General features: G+C 40.5%; 1 protein-coding gene across 1 annotated transcript in view; it reads right to left on the bottom strand.

The window, feature by feature from the left end:
- ppox (protoporphyrinogen oxidase) overlaps nt 1–23,668 on the bottom strand; it is a 57,029-nt gene that overhangs the window by 6,998 nt on the left and 26,363 nt on the right. Inside the window, exons 6-11 of the mRNA XM_078287367.1 lie at nt 21,511–21,655; nt 14,095–14,288; nt 13,914–13,974; nt 13,345–13,463; nt 3,142–3,255; nt 2,618–2,767 (exon numbers count right to left, since the gene is read on the bottom strand). Of these exons, the coding sequence (XP_078143493.1) occupies nt 2,618–2,767; nt 3,142–3,255; nt 13,345–13,463; nt 13,914–13,974; nt 14,095–14,288; nt 21,511–21,655 (783 nt within the window). The remainder of the gene's footprint in view (nt 1–2,617; nt 2,768–3,141; nt 3,256–13,344; nt 13,464–13,913; nt 13,975–14,094; nt 14,289–21,510; nt 21,656–23,668) is intronic.

Here is a 23,668-nt window from a genome sequence, read left to right as displayed (position 1 = left end):
GCTGACCATAAAAGTCTTGTTGGCTAAGGATCTGACATTGAGCAGTGCTAGCTTTAATGACTGAGAGGCAGTATTAGTGTGAATGGACGTCACTGTTGGCTTCATAAGAATAAGATTATTTCTGTTCACTGCATCACCATCTCTGAACCTTACACACTTCCTGTCACTCATCCTGACAGGGATGAAACTAGGCAGAAGACTTGTTTTAATTGTGTCATCTGTGTTAACTGGGCACTGATTTGACAGTTATGTGGGTCTGTTGCATGTTCTAACTGAGATGAACGCCTGAGTTCCAGACCAGTGGAGGGAGCCGGTGAAAGTGACGGTGGGTGGGCGTTGCAGTGAAGAAGAAGAATTTTATACGTTGACTGGTATTCTGTCCAGACTTGTGGAGGGAGAAGATAGTCACTTGCGTGGGGCTGAATTAACTGTATGAAAAATGTTTGCTTTTCTCCATTTACATGCTACCTCTTGGCGAAATTTTCCACAGCCATGGTATTAAATTTCACTGTTACGTGGACGACACTCAAATTTACATACCCATTAGACCTAATGACCGTTCACAACTTGCAAACCTAGAATTATGCCTATTCTCTGTCAAAAATTGGCACATAACTTCTTGCGACTAAATCCCAACAAAACTGAGATGCTAGTTGTTGGCTACCTCTTGTTGCAGACGTTACTTTAAATGGGGACTGCTTAATTACCCAGAGTCCCACAATTAAAAATCTTGGCGTTACTTTCGACCCAACTCTCTCATTTGACTCTCACATGAAGGATATCACAAAGATAGCATTTTTCCACCTTCACAACATCTCAAAAATTTGCTCCCTGCTAAATATGGCGGATGCCGAAACCCTAATAGACGCTTTTGTTTAATCAAAACTCAATTACTGTAACGTCTTATTTTCTGGCCTACCTAACTGTAGTATTCAAAACCTGCAACTTGTGCAAAATGCTGCCTCCAGAATATTAACCAGAACTAGAAAATTTGATGACATTACTGCCATCCTGACTCCAGCCTTCATTGGCTCCCAATTCAGGCCAGGTCTTTAAGGTGCTTCTGTTAGCATATAAATCGTTACATGGGCTTGCACCGTCATATTTATCCGACCTCATCATTCCTCATGTTCCCCCTCGTGCCCTCCGATCGCAGGACGCTGGTTACCTTACTGTCCCTAGAATCAAGAAAAAATCAGCAGGCAGTAGAGTGTTCTCTTACCGAGCTCCCTATCTCTGAAGCCAGCTACCTCTTACAATCAGGATAGCTAATTCTGTTGAAATCTTCAAATCCAAACTCAAAACCTATTTATTCTCACAATCATACAACTTACCATAGCACTGTTTAGCTTGGGATCGACACAGTCCATTCTATTACCTTAGCTCAGACAGTATTTACATAGGAATCTGCCATTGGGAACATAGCATAGGGCTGCCTCTTGGTTACAGCATGTCTACTCACTTTCTATTTGCTGTTTGTATGAGTCTGTCTGTGGCCGAATATGTCTGAGTATATGTGTTGTGTTTGCACAGCTGTGAGTATGTGTATACGGCTGCTTTTCTCTCCTCTCTCTCAGGCTCCGGTGCCGTGTTTCTACCTGGCAGTGGACGGGTGCTGCCCTGGCTCTTACGGTTGTCGGACATGAATTACGACTGCTGCCCTTGTTTTTGTGGATTCAGCGCTTGTCTTGGCCCCTTCATCGCCGCATGCTGCCTCTCTCTGTCCTTTCTGTTTTTTTTCTGTTTTCTCTTGTCATTGTTATTGCCCATGATCCATTGTTAATGCCCATGGTCACTGTTTTGCCCAGCTGGGATCCCCCAGCTGTCCTGGTGGGGTATCCCTCCTTGCCTCGGCCCGCCCAAGGTTTCTTCCATTTTTTCTCCTACCAAGATTTTTTCTTGGGAGTTTTCCTTGTGTGCAATGAGGGTCTAAGGCTGGTGGTGCCAGGAAGTTTGGCTATGCAGAATAGGTAGGCTGTTTGTCTAGCTAAAATCTGCTCTTCGCTGTCCTTTAGCATTTTGTTCACAACTGATTTTTGATCAGTTAGATCTAGTTAGGCTCATTCTCTGTCCTCTGACCTCAGTCTTCTGAGACATGCTTGTGATAAAGGACTATATAAATAAACAAACTTGAACTTCTATGGTTGATTGTTGATCAGTTAGATCTAGTTAGGCCCATTCTCTGTAAAATCCTTTGAGACATTCATGTGAACTTAAGCTCTAAAACATCTAATTGTTAAGACACTTAAACTCTTTGTAATGAATTCAACTTCAAGTGAGGAGAGAGAGAATAGCAGTAAACTTTGAAAAGAACAGAGCTGTGTGGAGCAACTGTAAGAAAATATAATAAAATGTCTCTGTAAAGGGGTGGAAAATGTAATAAAAACTGTTAATGTTAAAATTTGCTAGATGATGTAATAACATCTTCCAAATTAAATTTTAAAAAGTTACACCTCCTTGTAATGTACCAGTTGCTTACAGGTGCATTTACATTAATCTATATGGACTGGCAAAAATAACTCCAAAAGTAATATTTTTGTCAAGACTTTGCAAATAGAGTTAAACTTGGTAGTTACACACACACACACACACACACACACACAAAATCATATCATACCATTTGCAGAGCCACCCTGCTCCAGCTCGGTGCCATGGTAACTCCCAGGTGGCAGCGGACCGCCTCAGTAGCTGTTGCTAAGAGACATTCCTCAGTTATTTCCTCTGGGGCCCCAAACACTTCCTGGAACCAGGCTCCACCCATCATCACCTAGGAGACAAGAGTGAGGTTGGACTACTACATTTCACATTTTGAGTTAAATCATAAAGAAATTGGAAAAAAAAAAAGCATGTGCTAGAGAAATGGTATCAAAATCTCTCCTTTCAGTCCAACTTAAAGATCTTGACTTGGTCATCACAGACAAAGCCTCTAAATGGGAGTGATGTTCGTAACTCATCTTAAGACTTTTGCTTTAAAATAGTTATGCTTTTGACAATAAAATTAATTTCATGCAACAACATTTTTTTCCAAAATGGATGCATAGCATTTTGGAATGAAACGCTTCATATACCATAGTCTAGTGGTCTGGTCATTAGGAAATTTAGTGTCATTTCAGGGAAGTGTGTGTGTGTGTTTGTGTGTACCGTCAGTCTAGTAGACTCTCCATTAGGACTGTTGTGTTGAGGGAAGGGGACAGAGTCATAGACCACCCCTAGTAAACCTCGATCCTCTGATGATGGGACCAGGTGACCAAAACCCTAGGAACACCAACATACGAACACACACAGATGCACGCGCACACACACACGCACACACACACATTGTAATAACATTATTATTGTAACTTTAACAGAAAAGATACAAGGTCACAATATTATCAGGATAGTCACTATTGTCACATCATTCTAAAATACTTCAAAGTGTATTCTAAGTAAATTACATGATCCTATACAATATATGTGCAGTCATAAAACCAGAACACTACACAGTTCAGACCAAGCAGTGACCCTGCTGAGTGCCCCTAGTTAACAGCCACTAGGTGCAGATAGGCTAAAAGTGATTGGGTGAATTAATGACTGAGTGAATTAATGATGAGAGTGAGTTGCTTTTTGAATCCATGATGTGCTTCTCATCTAATAAAAAAACAAAGCTGCCTAAATTGAACAAATGTAGGATAGGTCAGTTGTTTCTTCCTTGATATGAGAGTAAATGGGTAAGGACAATGTCTTGTTACTGTAGTATGGAATGATGATAGTGATCGATGAATTTTGTTACATTGTCATATCTGATTATTGATATCTCATCACACAATACATTTTCAGCTCCACAATGATACAAACTGTGACTTCCGTGTTATCAGGGCAGTTGTCGTACAAAGATTTAAGGATCAGTTCAATTGGAGGTTAACACCTTTTGTGTCAACATATTCATCCCGCTGGAGGCTTTATTTTTTGGATTGACGACTTATTCACTTTTAATTTTGGTATCTGAAAGTTGTGAAGGGATTACTGTCCATCAGTAAGCACTGCCCTTCAGGAAACTAAATGCTTATATCCACTCATAATTGGAGATTCAATTAGGGCAATCAGGCCTTGACTCAGGCCCTGTCCACACGTATACGGATATTTTTGAAAACTTAGTATTTTCTCTGCGTTTTAGCCTCCTGTCCACACGAAAACGGTGTTTTAGGTCACTGAAAACTGAGCTTGTGGAAAACGTCTTCCAGGGTGGAGATTTTTCAAAACTCTGTTTTCGTGTATTCATGTGGACCAGTGAAACGGAGCTTTTGTAAAACGCTGACGTACTGACCTCAACTTGTTTTATTTGTATTAAGCAGCGTCAGGAATGTACGAGCGATGGCGGACCACAAGTTTTTTTACGTGTAGTCAGTACTGTTAGGTTTGATTACGTGTTTACAAGTCAACCTTGCTGTACTTCTCTTACTTTACTCGTCTGCTTGAAATCTGATCCGCGATCCGCCTCGCTTTTGAAAAAAGTGGCAGAAACAAAGCGGAGCACTCAGTTTGTTGCCAGGCAACCAAAGTAGTGCTGAGTTGTCCTCTTGTGAGAAGAGAGCACGGGTCTTATCCGCTCAAGTTGAACTATTTTCCACTCTTTGTGCGACCAACTGCAGCGAAAAAATCTGCAATGCGCAGCCGTCGGCGAGTGCAGAATCCGCACTCCCTTCCATAGGAAATAATGGCAGCGGAAACCGCTCCGCAACGTGAACACTGCGGAGGCGTTTTAAATCGTTGTTGCATTCGTGTGGATGGAGAGATTTTCTAAAACATCGATGATGTGGACAGGATTTTTTTGAAAATGGAGGAAAAAATGCGTTTTCAGAAATATCCATATACGTGTGGAAACGGCCTCAGACACAGTAACACAAACTTCTTAAAGTGAGAGTGGTAACACTTTATATTAAGTGTTTATTAGCTAGTGTTAACTAGTGCATTTACTAACATGAATTAAGCATGAACAGTGACATTAAAATATCAAAGACATATCAAAGATGAGTTCATATTAAATGCACAATAAACAACTGCATTAAGTAATGTTGTCATACATGTTTGTTTATGCCAATGTATTGTCTAAATGGAAACCCTAACTCTTCATGTATTACTTAAACATATGCGTATGAGCATAACGTATGAGTTTACACTTTACAACAGGTATACCAAATTACATGAATAACACACTATTCATGTTAGGTCATGCTTGTTGTGACTTAATCACTTTAGTTAATGCCAGAATATGTTTAAGTAATACATGAAGAGTTTACACTTTACAATAGGTATACCAAATTACATGAATAGCACACTATTCACATTAGGTAATGCTTGTTGTCACATAATCACTTTAGTTAATTTTTTTTTTAAATTATTTTATTTAACCTTTATTTATCCAGGTTAGCCTCATTGAGATTAAGAATCTCTTTTTCAAGAGGGACCTGGCCAAGGAAAGCAGCACAAAGTTACAGACGCTACAACAAACATTACAATTACATAACATTACAGCATTACACATGATTAACAAACATTCAGTGTTTCATTATAAAAGCAATTTAAACTATGGGAAAAAACAATTACAATTTTCACTTTCCTCCCTACCTTTAACCATTGCTTTAAAATCATTCAATGAGACAAGCTCCTGTAATTTCAGGTCCTTCTGGAGCTTGTTCCACGCCACAGGGGCTGAGAACTGAAACGCCTTTTTACCAAACTCTGTACGAGCCATTTTTACATTCAGTAAAAGCAAGTTTTGTGAGTGTAGTTGGTCATTTTTGCTTGTCTGCTGGACAATATGTACATAAATAAAATGGGAGTTGTGTAAGTATAGCTTTATAAATAAAAATATACCAGTGACCTACGTAATGCCAGGGATGGCCAACCCATTTTCCAATAGAGAATACAGTGATGAGTTAAAGATTTACAGTTTGTAATGAACCTCAGGGCCCCACGGTACACAGTGTCCAGCAGACTATTTTGAAAATATTTTTCACATGGCATGTCACGGCATGTCTTACCATGGCGGCCTGCCACAGTAGAATATATATAGGGGAAACACTAGGTTTACGTGACAAGCTCAACAAAGCCAAAAAACGAGCTGCAAAAACCAAGGCGAGTGAAGCCGCAGGGGGAGAGGAGAGCTACAGCTGCCGAAGTTGTAGGTGGAGCTGCTTGTTTGACGGACCGCATGCAAGCAGCTTGAGCATCTCCTACATATCGTAATGTTCCAAAAAAAACATGAAGTTTCAGGGTTTTCAGAACTTAATTTTGGGCGGTTGTCAGAAGCACTTCCGATGAAGCATATCCAAGCCTTTACACCTAGCCTGATACAGATGCAAACAGGAAGTAAATAACCGCACCAAACGAGCTGATTCAGCCCCACGAATGGGAGACACACTGCTGAGAAGAAACGCTGGAATACTTCTACTTTGTTTGGACTAGATTACAGACATTTTGGTAAGCTTTTATAAAATGTAAAGTAATGTATGTAAAGTAATGGTGCTATAATACTCCTGTTTCTGCTTTACTGACGTTGGCTTACGTTGCACTTAAAGCCCATCTCTTGATACCGCTACTTTGTTGATTGTAAGTGACAGTTTTATATTTAATCCCCTACCAGCTTTATGTTTACGTCTCATGCGAATGTGAGGCTGCATTCAAGAGCACAGAATCGCAGACGGAGATTCTGCAGCTTCTAAAATTCTTGCGGTAAGAAAGCCGTGGCATTTTAAAGTGCGGCTAATAGTGACATTGGTTAAACACTGCATCCCTACTCTCGCACCGGTGCCCCCCTTTTTTTTTATTTTTATTTTTTATTTTTTTTTATTGGGTGAGTAAGGGTCTGAATACAATACATTCAATCTTCAACATGTTACATAATCTCTTTTTTCTTCAAAAAAAAAAAAAAAAAGGAAGACAAATTTCATGATTTGACCCTGTTTAAGTTGCTCATCCACAAATATCATACAGTCACCTATGGTTGTCATCACAGGTAATATAGCATCCCCACCCGCACATACATATACACACTTATCACACATACACACACACACGCAAACACACACGTACATACACACACACACATACACCCACGCAAACACACACACACACACAGCTACACACACACACACAACATGCAACAAAACAAAACAAAATAAAAACGAAAACAGGGTTCCTTAAATTTTATGGATGCTGGGTGATTGTGATTTTGCGGCTCTACTATCTACAGAGCTTCATAAATTGAGCTCCATATCTTGTGAAATTGTTTCTCTTTGTTGCTGTCCTCCGACATTGTCCTTTCAATACTCAAGTAATATTTCATTAATGTTTTCCATTTCTGAAGTGTAGGTGCTTCTTTATTTTTCCAATTTTGCAATATTAGCTTCTTAAACTAATGACGAAAGAAGAATTTGCCATCCAGTTGGGTATCTTATTTTCCCAACATTTTGAAAGAGACAAATCATTGGTGAAAATGCTACTTTACAATTACAAGTTCTTGAAATCCATCTTTCAATGTTCTCCCAAGTCTTTCTAATTTTCTCACAATACCAAAAGGCATGTATGAGGGAGTCACTCTGCGTGCCACATTTTAAACATCTATCAGAGGAGCTGGGGTCAAACTTATGAATTTTGTCTCTACTATAGTATATTCTTGTCATTAATTTATACTGTATTAGACGTAAATTTTCATTAGTGGTAATTTCATATGTAAGTTGTAAACATTCCTTCCATTTCTTTTTTGCATCTACCATACCAAGGTCTTTATTCCATTTGTTATATATATTCTGTAGCAGTTCTTCATTGCCCTCAGCTTTGATAAGAATATTGTATACAGCACCTACTAATCGTCTCTTTTTATCCCTTTTATTTAGAATTTCCCCTATCTCAGTTGAAATTCTATTTCTGAGGTCAAAGTTATCTGTTATCCAGTTTTTCAATTGCAAATACTTAAAAAATTCTATGTCTTTTAGTTTATATTTCTTCTTTAGTTCCTGAGATGAGAGTATGGAGTTATGGTTTATAATATCCGATAATTTCTGAATTCCACAGTTTATCCACGTCTCCCAGTGTAGTTGGACGTTTTGAATAGTTATTGATGGGTTATTCCAAATTTGTATATGTTTGGGGATTTCTATTTCTTGACCTAGTGTTTTTTTTATTTTTTTCCAAGCATTTAATGTACTATTAATTAAAAAAATTACTGTTTGGATTTTTTGCTTGGAGAAAAGAGCTAGAAGAAAACTATTAGGCTGTAACTGATGATTTTCAATATCTATCCACGGTTCCTCATTTGTATTGTTAATTATATGGTCGATATAAAACATTTGAGCTGCGTTATGATAAAGCTCCAAATTAGGAAGGTTTAGGCCTCCCTCCTCTCGAGGATAATGCAATAATTTTCTCCTTAATCTGTGAGCTTTATTAGACCAAATAAACGAAGAAATAAGTGAGTTCACTTCTTTAAAAAAAGATTTTGGTGGGGTAATAGAAATAGTCTGAAATATGTATAAAAATCTTGGCAGCCAAATCATCTTGAACAGGTTTATTCTACCTATTAAATTAATCTTCAAATCAGACCACTTTTCAATGTCTTGCTTAAGGTCTTTAATTAATGGGAGAAAATTGTCTTTATACAGCTGTAACTTATCTGCACTAATATAGCAACCGAGGTATTTAATATTCTTTGTTTGCACTTTAAATTGTTTTAAATTTTCCAAATTATTTATACTTTTGTCAATTACCATTAATTCTGTTTTTCCTTCATTAATTTTATAACCTGATAGCTGCGAAAATTCTGTCATAATTTCAATTGCATATGGAATGGAAGTGTTTACATTACTTAAATAGGGTAATAAGTCATCAGCAAATAAACTAAGTTTGTATTCCTTCTTACCAATTGTAATGCCACTTATTTTTTCTGTCTGTCTAATTTTTTGAGCCAATGGTTCGATTGCTAATGCAAACAGGGAGGGCGATAAAGGGCATCCTTGAGCTGTGCCTCTACTTAAGGGAAAGGGTTCAGAAAGAATTCCATTTGTATATACTTGTGCCTTTGGTGATTTGTAGATTGTTTTTACCATATTAATAAATTTCACTGGAAAGTCATAAACCTCTAGCACTTTATACAGATAAGACCATTCAACTCGGTCGAAAGCTTTTTCTGCATCAACCGCCATTAATGTTAAATCCTTCTTATACTTCTTTGCATACTGTATTAAAGATAGACATGTTCTAGTATTGGTTTTTAAATCTCTGTTTTGTATAAATCCGGTTTGATTATGATGAATAATATTTGGTAAGATTTGTGCTAGTCTGTTATTTATGACTTTAGTAATAATTTTTTTAATCACAGTTGATTAAACTAATAGGTCTGAAATCAGAGGGCCTATCACAATCTCTGCCTGGTTTCGGTATTACAGAAATAGTTGCGAGGTACATTGTTTGTGGGAGCGTGTGATTTTTTTGAGCAGAGTTTACTACTTCTATAAAAAGAGGATTTATGCTTGACCAAAATTGTGAATAAAATTCTATTGGGAGGCCATCCATTCCTGGAGCTTTTTTTAAAGGAAAATTATTAATAGCAGATTTAATTTCTGTACAGGTAAGGTCCTTATTAAGTTCTTCTTTTTGCTCCACTGATAAGCGTTTCAAATTAAGTGATTTAAGAAAGGGAAGAGGGTCATGTTCTTTTATTTCTGATGTATATAGGTTCTCATAAAACGATTTAAATTCTTCATTAATGATCTGATTATTTCTATAGACCAAATCTAATGTTTTATTTTTTAGAAATATGGGTTGTCTCTTTGAAATCTTTTTGACTAATGAGGTTAGATGTTTACCCGATTTATTAGCAGAAATATAATTAAGTTTGTTGGAGTTATGTCTGAAGTCATTAGCTTTTTTGAGTAATAAGCTGTCCAGTTTTAATTTCAATTCCTGTAATTCGGTTAACGTTCTACTATTGACTTGTATCTTATGTTTTTTCTGTAAGATATTTATGTGTTCCCTCAGTTTATTTATTTCATTATCCAGGTCTGCTTTCCTTTTTGCTGCAAACCCTAACATTATTCCTCTTATGTATGCTTTGAATGCATCCCAAATTATACCAATTTCTGGTCTGTCTTGAGGGTCCCCCCCATCTACATTGGTTTGGATAAATAAATCAATATGTCTTTTAATATGCTTCAAAAATTCAGTATCCATTAAATATTTCCTATTCATTCTCCATATCCTATGAGACAATGTATTTTGTTTCGGGGACATAATGCATGTGACTGGCATGATCCGATATTATAATGTCGTTAATTTTACTCGATAGTACCCTGTCCAGGCCTGTCTTAGATATAAATAAATAATCTATTCGACTATAACTATTTTGAGGGTGAGAAAAATATGTGTGGTTTAATTTTCCTGTTTTTGGTTGAGCTATCATAAGAACTAAATATATTGTTCAGATCTCCCCCTATTATGATCACTCCTGTTGGTGAACTGTCTAACACAGTTTGAATTTTACTTAAAAAAGACATATCTGAGGTGGGAGGATTGTAGACATTAATAAGAGTGTAAAGTTCTCCAAACATTTCACATTTAACTATTAGGAATCTACCATAGATATCTGCATGTTGGGAGACCAACTTAAATGGTATCCTCTTGTTAATTAATATTCCCACACCTCTACTCCTAGAAGTGAATGCAGCTTCAAAGGCCTCCCCCACCCATTGCCTCTTAAGGTATTCTATTTGCCCTGCTTTGAAGTGAAGTTCCTGTACAAAAACAATGTCAGAGGACAGTTTCCCCAAATGATATAAGACTTTATGTTTTTTTATGCCTTGCTGTAATCCGTTCACATTCCAGGTTGTGACTTGGAAAGTAATCGGAAGAGTTTGTACAGGATTTTTATAAGCCATATTCTATATCAGAGTCAAGAGTAATAGCTTTAGAGATAGAGCTGCAAAGATCACACCAGCTGGAAACAAGGGAACCTACCACAAACTCATAAGGAAACACCTTAGAACTTAAAAACACCCACATATACACAAACATGTAGACACATATTACAAACACAAAACACCACAACCCCAAACATATCCCCCCCCATATCTATCTTTTAGGAACATGCTTTATTAGAGCTATAACCCCTACTCTATCTTGGCGTGCAAAGCAATGGTCTAGATACATGCTCACACCCACACACACACACCCACACAATCCAAACTACAGGTACACACATACATACGTACAAGCACACCTGTCTCTCCTCATTCTCCTCATTCATACAGAATAAACTTAAATTGTAGCCCTACATATTACAGAATTAACCGAAAATTTACCATGACTAATTTAAGACACTACTGGTCTGATACTACTGGTCTTATAGGGACAATCAAGACATTAATACAAAAATAAAAATAAAAAAAAAAACACAGAGAGAAAAAAAAAACAAAAAACAAAAACGGAGGTCCCTCTAAAGGGGTTACGTCTGTTTATCTTAAGACAATAAAAAAGGAAATCTATTTACTTCTCAACTATTCTTGTTTGACATTTGAGAGATTTAATTTAGTAGCCCACTCTTCCAGCAGAAGCAGGACAAAAAAAAAATTAAAAAGTAAATGACTAAGTAAATAAATAAACAAACTACAATTTCAATGTAGGCTAATGTTCTGAGTCAATGTATTTATTAAGCATTCAACAAATCCTTGTTTCTAGTTATCCATTTCACCTATAAATGGATAAATGGATAACTAGTGAGAATATAGATTTCTTAGTGGGGTCTAAAAGCAAAAATGAGAAAGTGGGAGAACAAGAGAGACAGAGAAAGAGAGAAGGGAGAGAGGGAGAGAGAGAAAGAAGAGACAGAGAACGGGATGACGAGAGGAGGAAGCCCCAACCCGTCTATTCCCGTCAGATTGACCACCCTCCAATACCATACGAATCCTCCTGCCCCTAAATTCAACCTCTCATTTGCATTTTTTAAAAAGAAGGAGCAAATGCGAGCATTTTGCTCACACTGTAGAACCCTGATGTTCCACAATCCACTCAGCCTTTTCAGGTCATGTTGTTACCCGGAGGCAGAAGATGCCTGATGGGACCTGGGTCAGAAGAAACATCCTCTCTCCCAACCCAATCACAGAATACAACAAACACATGGGGGTGTCGACCTTTTGGATCAGTATCTGCAGAGCTTCAAAACAAGCGGAAAACATAGAAGTGGTACAAAACCTTCTTCTTTCATTTCATTGACATGTCCGTGGTCAACAGCTTCATCCTTTACAAGGAATACTGTAAAAGAATGGGACTGATTCCAAAGTCTCATTTTGACTTCAGAAAGCAGCTGGTGAAGGAGCTTGTGGGCACACTTGAGCAGCCCCGTCCAGGAGTGCACATTAGTGCACATTTGCAAGTCACCATCAAAGTGGTAGACAATGTGACTTTGAAGGCAACAGAAGGGACGAAAAGATGCAAGCTGTGCATTGTGGCTGGGAAGGAGTAGAGACCTCCATGGGAGTGTAAGGCATGCCATGTGGCACTTGTCATTGTAGACAAGTTTGTTTTGAGATGTGGCACCAGTAGTGGCCCTTATAGTCAGATGGACAGAGTCAGATGGGGAAAACAAACATGTGGGGTAAAATAACTTCTTTTTTTTTCATAATTTTGTCCTGTTGGACATTAACATTTTTATTGCACTTTTTTGTGTTGGACAATGAGATTGTTATGCCATTTTTTGTGTTGGACAATAAATATGTTGTTCAAACTCATATCTGTTTATGTTTCCTATCTTTAAAGTCTGTATATATCTAATATCCCTGTAACTTTGAAGGTGTGAGCAGCATACTGAATTCCTGGTTGACCCATGTGAACTCAGAAAGGTCAGAGACAGGCTTTGACTTGGCTAAAAGTGAATGGGTGATAACACTGTGGTTATTACAGTTTATCTTATCAATTTTCACCTGCTATATAGTGGATACATAACTGTTGAGTCATATAATTGTTGTAAATTACATCATCAACTTCACATGCCTCACTGACTGCATTCTGTAATAAGCTATCATACTTGACGTATATAGAATACTCATAAATGCATTTTCTAACAGGTTGTTGCAAGGCTGTACTAAAATTTAACAGTGATTTTACCCATAGTAAATCTTAAACGCAACTATTTACAGCAAATGTCAAACTTCATTTTTAGGGAGCCCTGGTCCTGTCCTGAAAAATAAGAGGTGCACCACATCCACATTGGAGAATGATAAGGGAATTTTAAAATCAGCTGGGACTCAACCCCATACAGAATTCAAACACAGACAGCGTTTTTTGTTTTGTGTGTCCTACTGTAGTTCTCACCGTTACAGGCAGGATGGAACCCTCATACTCCAGGTTGACCACAGCAACCGTTACCGTGGAAATGTCCTGTAGCTGTTGGATGAGGGGCTGAAAGGACGAGGGCAGGGCTGAGGAGAGTGCTGGGGGGTAGACACACAGAATGTATTTCATATAATACACCTCTGTTTTCATTTGGCAGAGATCGATCTTCAATGGCCAGAAAAAGTATTCACCCCCCCTTCAACTTTTCCTTGTACACGTTCTTGTGCTACAAATTACATTTATTTGGTATTTTTGGTGTATGATGTACACAAATTACTTTTAACTAATTCTGTAGCACAAAGTGTATAAAAGGTCAAGGGGCAGAAAACATTTTATTTTACTGTAAGTTCAGATGAAAGATAGGAGGTTTATCTTTCCAGCATTACCAAATACATACATATTGGAGGATTGTAAGGATCCTGTGCAGCTCAAATCAATTCAGGTGCTGCTGCCTATTACTGCACACATAACTGACCTGGGGGCTGGATTTAAGTGATACACTAGGGGTGGATGTGGTCCTAGTTATTTAGCTTCAGTCCAGTATTTACCTTTAGCTGGCAGGGCAGAGATGATGTGGTCGGCTGATATGACTCCATCCTCCAAGTGGATCTACAAACACAGAACCACACACACACACACACACACACACACACATCAGGAGTCGCGCTCAAATTCTCCAGGCCAGATAAGAAAAAAAGTGTAGTGTGTGTTTAGTGTCTACTCACTAACCTCCCAGCCTGAGGCACAGGGACGGAGCTGTCTGACGGTGGCATGTCTATGAAGTTGCACCCTCCCACTCTGTGCTAGGCAATCAGTGATGGCCTCCGGGAGGGACTCCAGTCCCCTGCGTAGAGACCACTGAGCCCAGGACTCTGTACTGGATCTCTGGGCCAGACGACTGGGGAGGACCACAGGACTAGGACCTGCAGGATTTCACACATACAACTATGGACCCATAACAGCAGTAACACACAATGATAAAGTCCGTACATGTTCCTAGTAGCAGGTGTGTAAAGAGTACCAAAATATCCTTCTCAAGTAGAGGTATTGTAGTGAGTGTCTCTCTGTCTCTGTGCATATGTATGGATTGCTTTCTTATCTTCCCCCCCCGCCCCCCAAACGCTAATGGCTAAAATAAACGTACCTACGGAGAAATATCGCCGTTACCAGTCTCGCTTTGCCAGATTTTTCTCCCGCTGAAGGTTACATGTCCCACAATGACAAGTGAACCCTCATTTGAACCCTCATAGAAATGTGTGTGTGAAATATCTCTGAATACAATATAATGATAATTTCAGTCAGACAACTCACATAAATTTATTATTGATTATTGAGAAGGCAAATATAGATACAGAGTTAAGTATGGCGTCTAGGCTCTGATCTTGTCACTCCCTGTGAGCATACACCTAAGCTAGCCAAATGAGAGAGCAGGGAGTGATGAATTGACCTACCAAAGCCGCATCAGATACAGAGCTGGACACCAGCTATTGTAATTTCCGGTGGAGCACTCACCATGTGGCCTCGCTGATATCCCAAATGCAAGCCATGCATCTTAGGATCAAACAAGGTCATTCTAACATTATATGGAACCTTCTATGTGAGGGCCAGGCACTAGCCGCCGTGTGGCCATTCCCCTACTAGACATCTCGGACCATCGAGAGGAATATACTAACTAGTACATACCCAAAAATACATGATACAAAGAACATTTAGGCCTAGCTTTATTTTGAAACATTTTTACTGATCCTTAGTTAACATTTTACTGACCTGACAGGATATGAGGGGTACAATATTTATTTATGTCTCTCAGGATGAGAGCTAGGCTCAGTCAATCATAATGAGAGGCTGATGTAGCTGTTTGAAATTTTCAACCAGCAGGTCTATTCTGGGCTCAGTTTTTGAAAGTGGAACCCTGAGGTCATGCTCAGCATTTTGGCTGTTCCTGTATTTGTTTTTCCAAGTATGCCAGAGTAGATAACCAGATTCACATAGGTATGTAGTACCAAACCGAATCAACACATCTACAGCTTTCCCAGCCAAGCAGGAAAACTTGGTCTGCTGCAGATGTGCAACCCAAAACTTTGAGTGTGGTTGTCTCAAAAAGCATCTTACTGCCATTGCTGACTTGCAGTGTAACCAATGCCTCCCATTCTGTCTGACTTAGACCCAGCTCTGATGATGGCACAGCTCGAAAGGGATACCTCATCCACTGAAGGTTTTGAGATCCCTCTGAGTCAGGGAAGTACCGCTGAAAGTTCTCCTGTAGGCCAGCCATATGCTCAGCTATGTTCTGCTTCACTGAGTCAGACAGGGGAATATCTATCTTCTCCTGGTAGGCAGAGAGGACAGGAAACATGGCCAGTGCTCTTGCATCCAACTGGGACTGCCACAGACCCAGGCGTGCTGGGAATCGTCAAACTCCATCTTCTAGCTCCAGAATGTTGTTCTCCTTCCCTTGAAGGCTTGTGTTCAGTGTGTTGAGCTTAGTGAATATGTCCCCAAGGTAGGCAAGTCACTCTTGCCAGTCACTGCTCGTCTTGGAAATGCTTGGCAAGGTCAGGGTCATCATTCTGGAGATAGGCCAGGACCTCCTCTCTCAGCTCCCACATCCTCTCCAGAACTTTCCCCCTGGACAGCCACCTAACCTCACAGTGAAAGAGCAGGTGCTCATGCTCTGCCCCCATCTCCCTGCACAGCTCTCTGAAGAGCCTTGTTTGTAGAGGTCCCTTTTTAAATCAGATTCACTACTCTGACAACTATATCAAAAACCTCTCCTAGGTCATGTTGCAATGGTTTGCTGGCCAAAGCATTGCGTATGTGTATATGTAACAGAAAACGGCTACAGAGTGTCGTGAACACGAACTCAAAAATTATTGGGCACCCCCTGAGATCTCTGTCTTCTGTCTGTGGTCAGCAAATCATGCAGACAGCGAATCGGATTATACATGACCCCACCCACACTCTGTCCGCAGCATTCAAGTGGCTGCCATCAGGCCGGCGCCTACGCTGCCCTGGATGCAGGACTCAGAGGAGGAGGGCAACCTTTGTACCAGAGGCTATCCGCCTTCTGAACTCTGACTCCTCCTTAGCCCGTCCCCACTTTTACTTGAGGTTTGATTCACAAAACTTCTCTCATGAGTGTGACAATATGTTGCAGTCTCTGCCAGACACTGATGCCACCTGCTGGCTGGAAGTGGACCCACCTAGTGTTCAGCGTCTTTTCAGTAGGGTGTGCACTAATAAGTCCACAGGCCCAGACGGACTGCCAGCTTTCAAATGTCAATTTTCCTATAAGCATGAGCGCAGCACTGAAGACGCCATCCTCAGCATTTCGCACTTTATTTCCAAGCACCTTGAGAACACAAAAGCCTACGCTCGAATTTTATTTATTAATTTTAGTTCAGCATTTAATACTGTGCAACCCTATGGAGCTTTTTTCCTATCTTTATTCAAGAGCCTGGTCTTTCAATTTGAGAGCATGACTTATTGATTTCACGTTCAGATTTTGTAATGCTTTCCCTCAAACCCTGCCCTCGCACTCAAATAGCTCCTGCTTGCGCTTAGATTTGCTCTGCTTCTGCTCAAACTGTATGCTTGCACTCAGATATAATGTTGCTTGCACAGATTTCCTGCGCTCCAGCTTCAGCCCTTCTCCTGGCACCGCTGCTTCTGTGCACTTGTGAAACGTCTGCTCTCAGATTTCTGCTCTGCTCGCGGATTTTTTGTGCAACAACCCTGTCAAAATTCCCCAACCAATAGAATGCCAGGTGTAGTGTTGACCAATGAAATGATCCCTGCCTCGTTGCGGGCGCGTTCGCTTTACTTCTTAGAGCGTCCCGTACGGGCGGTTACTGTTTAACCGGGTTCATCCACTCCCGCCCTCCGGGGCTTTATTAAATACGACTTTTGGAATGAAAGGACAGTTAATGTATATACCAGCACCTGTACTTTTTCTTTTACTATAATAGCTACATAAAATAGTAGCCGTATAGCACACCAGCCTCCCGTCGGTGTGCTAGAAGAGAAAACGACGTCACCTTCATGACTCAGGAGCGGGACCGCCAAAGTCAAGGACCTCAAGTAAGTTTTTTATTTTAATGGTGCTATTACTTCCTTCAAATTGAATTGGCTAAGATATCCTTCTCTTCAAATGATGTCAAAGTCTGCTCTATCAGTAAACACGTCCCCACTTGCAGGTATCATATCTGTAACATTTCTACAATTAAATCAGTTACATTGCCTATTAATGACTTCTAAATGATTTTCAAAGCATTAGTAAATGATTTATTAACAATTAATGAAGCCATTAATTAATGCTTATAAACCCAGTCAAACCCAGAGAAATTATGAGTAGCTAAATGTGTATCTCAATCTCCAGTAATCACGCTGTAGCATTAACTGAGATTGGAATGAATTGGAATAATATCTGTGACACAACTTAAGGATTTCCTCAGCTTTAACAGTAACGGACCCCTCGTTGTTCAACTGGAAAGCTAGTGCTTAATGTCTGCAATGTAACTGATCTAATTGCCACACGCAGTTAGAGTGAAATTATTAGCGTCTTCAGAGAGTTGGTGGTAATTGAAGCGCATTTATAAGGGGTGTCACGCCCAGATTTTCCAGTGATGATGGCAGCAGTGATTGTAGCCAGGCGAAGGCATCGTAATGCCAGGCGTGCTTGTGAGCGGATATTTCGAAGGAGAATATGATCACTTGTTGATTTAACTGAGAATTGAATTGACCTTGCAAATGTCTTTGCAACAAGTCCACCTTTGTGTGACCTAAAAAATAAAATTGTCTGTAAATACAGTCTGTAAATAATATTTTGACATCATCATTATTATTATTATTACTATAGAATTTTAACACAAATTGCTTCACAAACAAAAGCAAATAAATCAGTACAACCAAACAATCAATACAACTCAATTTCTCACTCTGAAAATATTTTCACTTATCTCACTAGTCAGCACAGTGGGCCTTATTTTGGCCTAAAGATCCAGCACCATGGACAGCCCCGCTCAAACTCATTTATTAGACTACCTCCGCCAAGGAGGTTATGTTTTCGGTGCCGTTTGTTTGTGTGTTTGTTTGTCTGTCTGTCAGCAGGATTACGGAAAAACTACTGGCCCGATTTTCATGAAACTTCGTGGAAGGGTGTAGCATGGGCCAAGGAAGAACCCATTAAATTTTGGAGCGGATCCATATATTGGTTGCACTTGCACATTTGCATATCATAGAAGACTGGATTGGCCATGGCGGAGGTCTGCGCTCTCCGAGTGCCCTTCTAGTTTATTTTGGGATGCAGTGAAATGCAATGACAAACAAAGGATGCAGTGACAGGATGCAATTGTGTCATGAAAAATAAATGAATAAAGCTCCCTTACATTCTCCTTTGTTCTCCGCTTCAAATCACGCCATCTTCTTTTGCAGTCTGAAGGTGTGCGTTTGGAAACACCAACAGCACTGACAGACTGGGATATTAAATCCCAAATATGGTTTCTCGCAGTCCCGGTTAAATTTCTTGCCTGAAGTTTTGAGGAATGCCTCTGCACCTCGTCTGTCAGGACTTGCAGCTCGCGGTCTAAAAATTTCATTTTTTTCTTTCTCTCTGCCATTGTCCTGCCTACTGTGTTCTTGGCGCAAAGGCAACATTTATACTTTGCCACATTGATAATTGCAAACGCAAAACAGGGGCAAATTGCCCTCAGGTCAGGTCCTCGTTGATGTTCACTCCGAGGAACCTGAAGCTGCGGACTCTCTCCACTGCAGCCCCATCAATGTGGATAGGGGCGTGTCCTCCCCCCAGCTGCTTCCTGTAGTCCACTATCAGCTCCTTAGTCTTGCTGACGTAGAGGTGGAGGTTGTTTTCCTGACACCATGCTGTCAGGGCTCCCGCCTCGTCTCTGTAGGCTGTCTCGTTGTTATCAGAGATCAGGCCTATGATGGCGGTGTCGTCAGCAAACTTGACTATGATGTTGGAGCTGTGTGTGGCCACGCAGTCGTGCGTGAACAGGGAGTACAGGAGAGGGCTGAGCACGCAGCCTTGAGGGGCTCCAATGCTGAGAGTCAGAGTGGAGCAGGTGGTGGCGTCCATCCGCACCACCTGGGGTCTGCTAGTCAGGAAGTCCAGTATCCAGCTGCACAGTGTGGAGTTGAGACCTAGATCCCTGAGCTTTGTGACCAGTTTGGAGGGCACAATGGTATTGAATGCTGAACTGAAGTCGATGAACAGCAGTCTCACATATGTGTTCCTCTGGTGCAGGTGGGAGAGGGCAGTGTGGAGGGTGAGGGCAATGGCGTCATCAGTAGATCTGTTTGGCCTGTAGGCAAACTGCAGTTGGTCCAGGGTGTCGAGCAGGGATGAGGTGATGGAGGCTTTGACTAGCTGCTCGAAGCACTTCATGATGATCGGTGTAAGTGCTACAGGGCAGTAGTCATGTAGGCAGGTTACTTGGGATCTCTTGGGGACGATGGTGGTCTTTTTAAAACGTGGGGACTGTGGTCTGACGCAGGGAGAGATTGAAAATGTCTGTGAAAACATTAGCTAGCTGGTCTGCACATACATTGAGGGCACAGCCGGCCTGGTTCTTGTTACATCTCACACCTGTGACAAATACTCTTATTAAACTCTTATGAAAGAGTAACTAAACCCCCAACCCAAGTTTGTGGTGAAGCCTGTTGTACTCTATAGAAGGTGACATCACCTGGCACCAAAGACCAGCCAATAGCAGAAGGCCAGTTCAGTACCCTACTTTTCACCATTAGGGGCCCTATTTAAACGATCCATGGCGCATGGTCTAAAGCGCATGGCGCAAGTGCATTTGCTAGTTAAACGACGCACAATGCGGGCGCAAAGTAAGGCGCAAGGCTTAGGGGTTGTACTAAGTCCCTTAATTAATCATAGGTGTGTTTTGGGCGTAACATGAACTCAACCAATCAGAGTGTCATCTCCCATTAAGAGCCAGGTGCGCTTGCACCTTGGCGCATTGCTATTTAAATGGCGGATTCGGCAAGTTGGAGAAACAAACGGTTTTCTCCCGAGGAAACGGATCTGCTCGTGCACGATGGCGATGTGTGTGTGCGTTGGGTAGGCCTATGTTGTGCATTGGGTGAAGGTAAGATGCCTTTGCAGTTTATGATTTTCATGACTTTTTGTTGGGCTGTGCTTTTTACATATTTACTGTGTTGTTTTTCTTGGTTGTAGGTTGCGTATTTAGCAATTCGCAATGTGTGATGATGGTTAACAGGACATGTACGTTGCGCATTTGGCACTGCGTTATGGTGAAAGCATATGGCAATTTGGCAACAAAATACATGTCAGTAACGAAGTAAAGTGCAAATTTTCAGAGTAGATGATCCTATTTTTCTATTTTGCATGGTAACGTTGTGTGTGTGTGTGTGTGTGTTTGAGAGAGAGAGCGAGAGAGAGAGAGAGAGAGAGAGAGAGAGAGAGAGAGAGACGCATCTTACTATCTGAATAATGCGGCCTTTAAATAGCAGGAAAATACTGCGCCAGACTTTAGACCAGGTTTTTGTTTGCCTAGCGCATTGCTATCTTGTTGCCTCAAGATAGCAATGTGCCAACAATGCGCCTGACCACACTTCATTTTAAGACCAACACGCCCATGGGCGCAAAGATGGGCGCAAGTACATTTGCTATTTAAACAACGTGGGAGCTGGGCGTGAAAATGACAACTGTGTCGGTCGGAAACTAGCAATGACACTTGCGCAGCGCTTTGTGCCGGGTGTAAGATAGGGCCCTAGATGTCAGGCTTCACCACATATTTGGGTTGGGGGTTTAGTTACTCTTTAAGAAATCTTGTAAGCCATTGTTTTACTGCTTAATTTTTTCTTGAACATAAGAAAATAGAGATGAGTAGCCAACCAGTTTAAAAGAACATCACGCGGTGGGTGGTTTTCCTCTTGTCCTCCCCAATTTTTTGAGTCACCAGCCGCCACAGGTATACATTTGTTTTCATAAAACATTGACCGAGGCGGCGGGTGTGCCGTTTTGAATTTAATGGAAATAATGGTAGCAGTAGTAGCTGTGTCCAGCAGCATGACCAGCACCAGGGAACCTTTAGATTTGATCAGTTCCTTCAGTATTTATTAAGAACAGTAGCAGTAATAGCTGGTGTTTACCTGAGCCCAGCAGCATGCCCAGCACCAGGGAACCTCTGTGCTGCTCTGCGTTGTAGAGAGGAGGAAAACAAGAGCGCACGCTCAACTTCCTGCAGTCCCCCGCAAACACACCACGACACAAACTGTCTATGGCTATGTCTGCTAGCTAGACAGAGAGAGAGAGAGAGAGAGAGAGAGAGAGAAATAAATAAATAAAACACACCAAACAATATATTTATGGTGAATGAAACAAAAGCCCAAGGCACTCTTCTTTGAGAAATTTAAAAAGCCTTTATTTCATGAGCTCATCTAGGGACATCAAAAATACTTACAAAACTCCAAAGCGTTTCAGCATTGGCCTTCATCAGGGAGCTCCAAACTATTCATGTTCAAAATGCCTGCCGTCAACCACAGAGTGGAATATAAAGGTATGGTCAAACAATCATTGGTTGAATACACCACTTCCTGTCACCTGGCTCACAGTACCAACAACAATGTATTGCAATAAAGCCATATGCAATACATATGGCTTTAAAATACCAACTATATCAGCAAAAATGAAAAAATTAAGTCCAAATCTTCATTTAAACCTGGATACCTGCAAGCTCCGAGTTTGAAGATCCAGTAGCTTTCTCTGGTTCGCTACTGAATCATCAGTTTTTTTCATCTGTGTATTGACCTTGACTTGATTGATTTATAATACATGCTGGTGACCACCATTTTTGGTATTGCAATTCTGTTTGCTTGTTGCATCCCAGCTGATGTATTTTTGCTGATATAGTTGGTATTTTTTCATATGTTTTCATATGTATTGCATATGGCTTTATATACAGTATATTGTTGGTACTGTGAGCCAGGTGACAGAAAGTGGTGTATTCAACCAATGATTGTTTGACCACACCTTTATATTCCACTCTGTGGTTGACAGCAGCCATTATGAACATGAATTGGAGTTTGGAGCTCCCTGATGAAGGCCAATGCCGAAACGCGTTGGAGTTTTGTAAGTGTTTTTAAAGAGTAACTAAACCCCCAACCCAAATTTGTGGTGAAGCCTGACATCTAATGGTGAAAAGTAGGGTACTGAACTGGCCTTCTGCTATTGGCTGGTCTTTGGTGCCAGCTGATGTCACCTTCTATAGAGTACAACAGGTGGTGACATCACCTGGCACCAAAGACCAGCCAATAAAAGAAGGCCAGTTTAGTAAGACTTGGACAATGACAAAAGTACGGCAATATTATTAACAAGACCAGAGGCCTGTCTCATAAAGCGAGATTAGTGGGTTAGCGAGCTAACTTTGGGTTTAACACTGGCTTTTCGGTCTCACGAAGGTGTCTCACTTTTAACCGGAGTAGATCACCATGGTAACCTATGCTTCACAGCTAACTTGCTCCGGAGCAGGTTAAGTGCAGGCTATCAGATCAAAACGTATGAAAGGCCCGCCTCCTGACCAATCAGCTCTCTGGAAACAGGGAGTCAGCATTCCTATAGGAGCCCGATATGGACAAAAATACTGCATTCAAATGAAAATGACAAGTAAAGAAGAAAACTGTTAGGCTAGTATTGAATTAACAGACAGTAAGAGGGGCTGTTCGCAGGGCGACGTGTTTACAGACCACTATAATCACTTTGCTTTCCATGATAACTTATTATATCGGAGATATAGCGGTTGCTTAATTGGCCATATTATCCATGAATGAAAGTTACTGTTTTATATTAATAGCGCTGATTTTTTTTATTGGATTCCCAACAATGTTTGGTTCAATGTAGGCTATTGCATTCATATTCCATTACCACAACCCTGAAGAACATATGAGGCCGACTTTATGAATAGACACTCTTTTTACAGCCTGAATGTGTCCACAAAATATTTTATCAATGGAAAATATGCCCACTGTGTCCTAATGACGGGGCAGTTTCTAAGAGTTTGTTCTTCTTGAGAGAGTAATCCATTTCTTTCCAATTCCCACTTTTATAGTCTAGGCTACTTAAAGTGTTGAAAATGTCAGCATAGGGTTTATATAATCCTATAATCAGGCCTATTTATTGTCTATGGCCTTTATTTTTTGATTATTTTATTATTTTCTACTATTTCTATTGCTTCTTGTTATATTCTAGTTGTGTGTTTAGACCTATATTCTATATCCTTTCCGCCGTTGAATCACACTCTGCTTTTCCCAC

This window comes from Centroberyx gerrardi, chromosome 12, assembly GCF_048128805.1.
Source record: "Centroberyx gerrardi isolate f3 chromosome 12, fCenGer3.hap1.cur.20231027, whole genome shotgun sequence".
Classification (NCBI taxonomy): Eukaryota; Metazoa; Chordata; class Actinopteri; order Beryciformes; family Berycidae; genus Centroberyx; species Centroberyx gerrardi.
The sequence above is the reverse complement of the archived record's forward strand: the minus strand, read 5'-3'. Positions and strand labels throughout refer to the sequence as shown.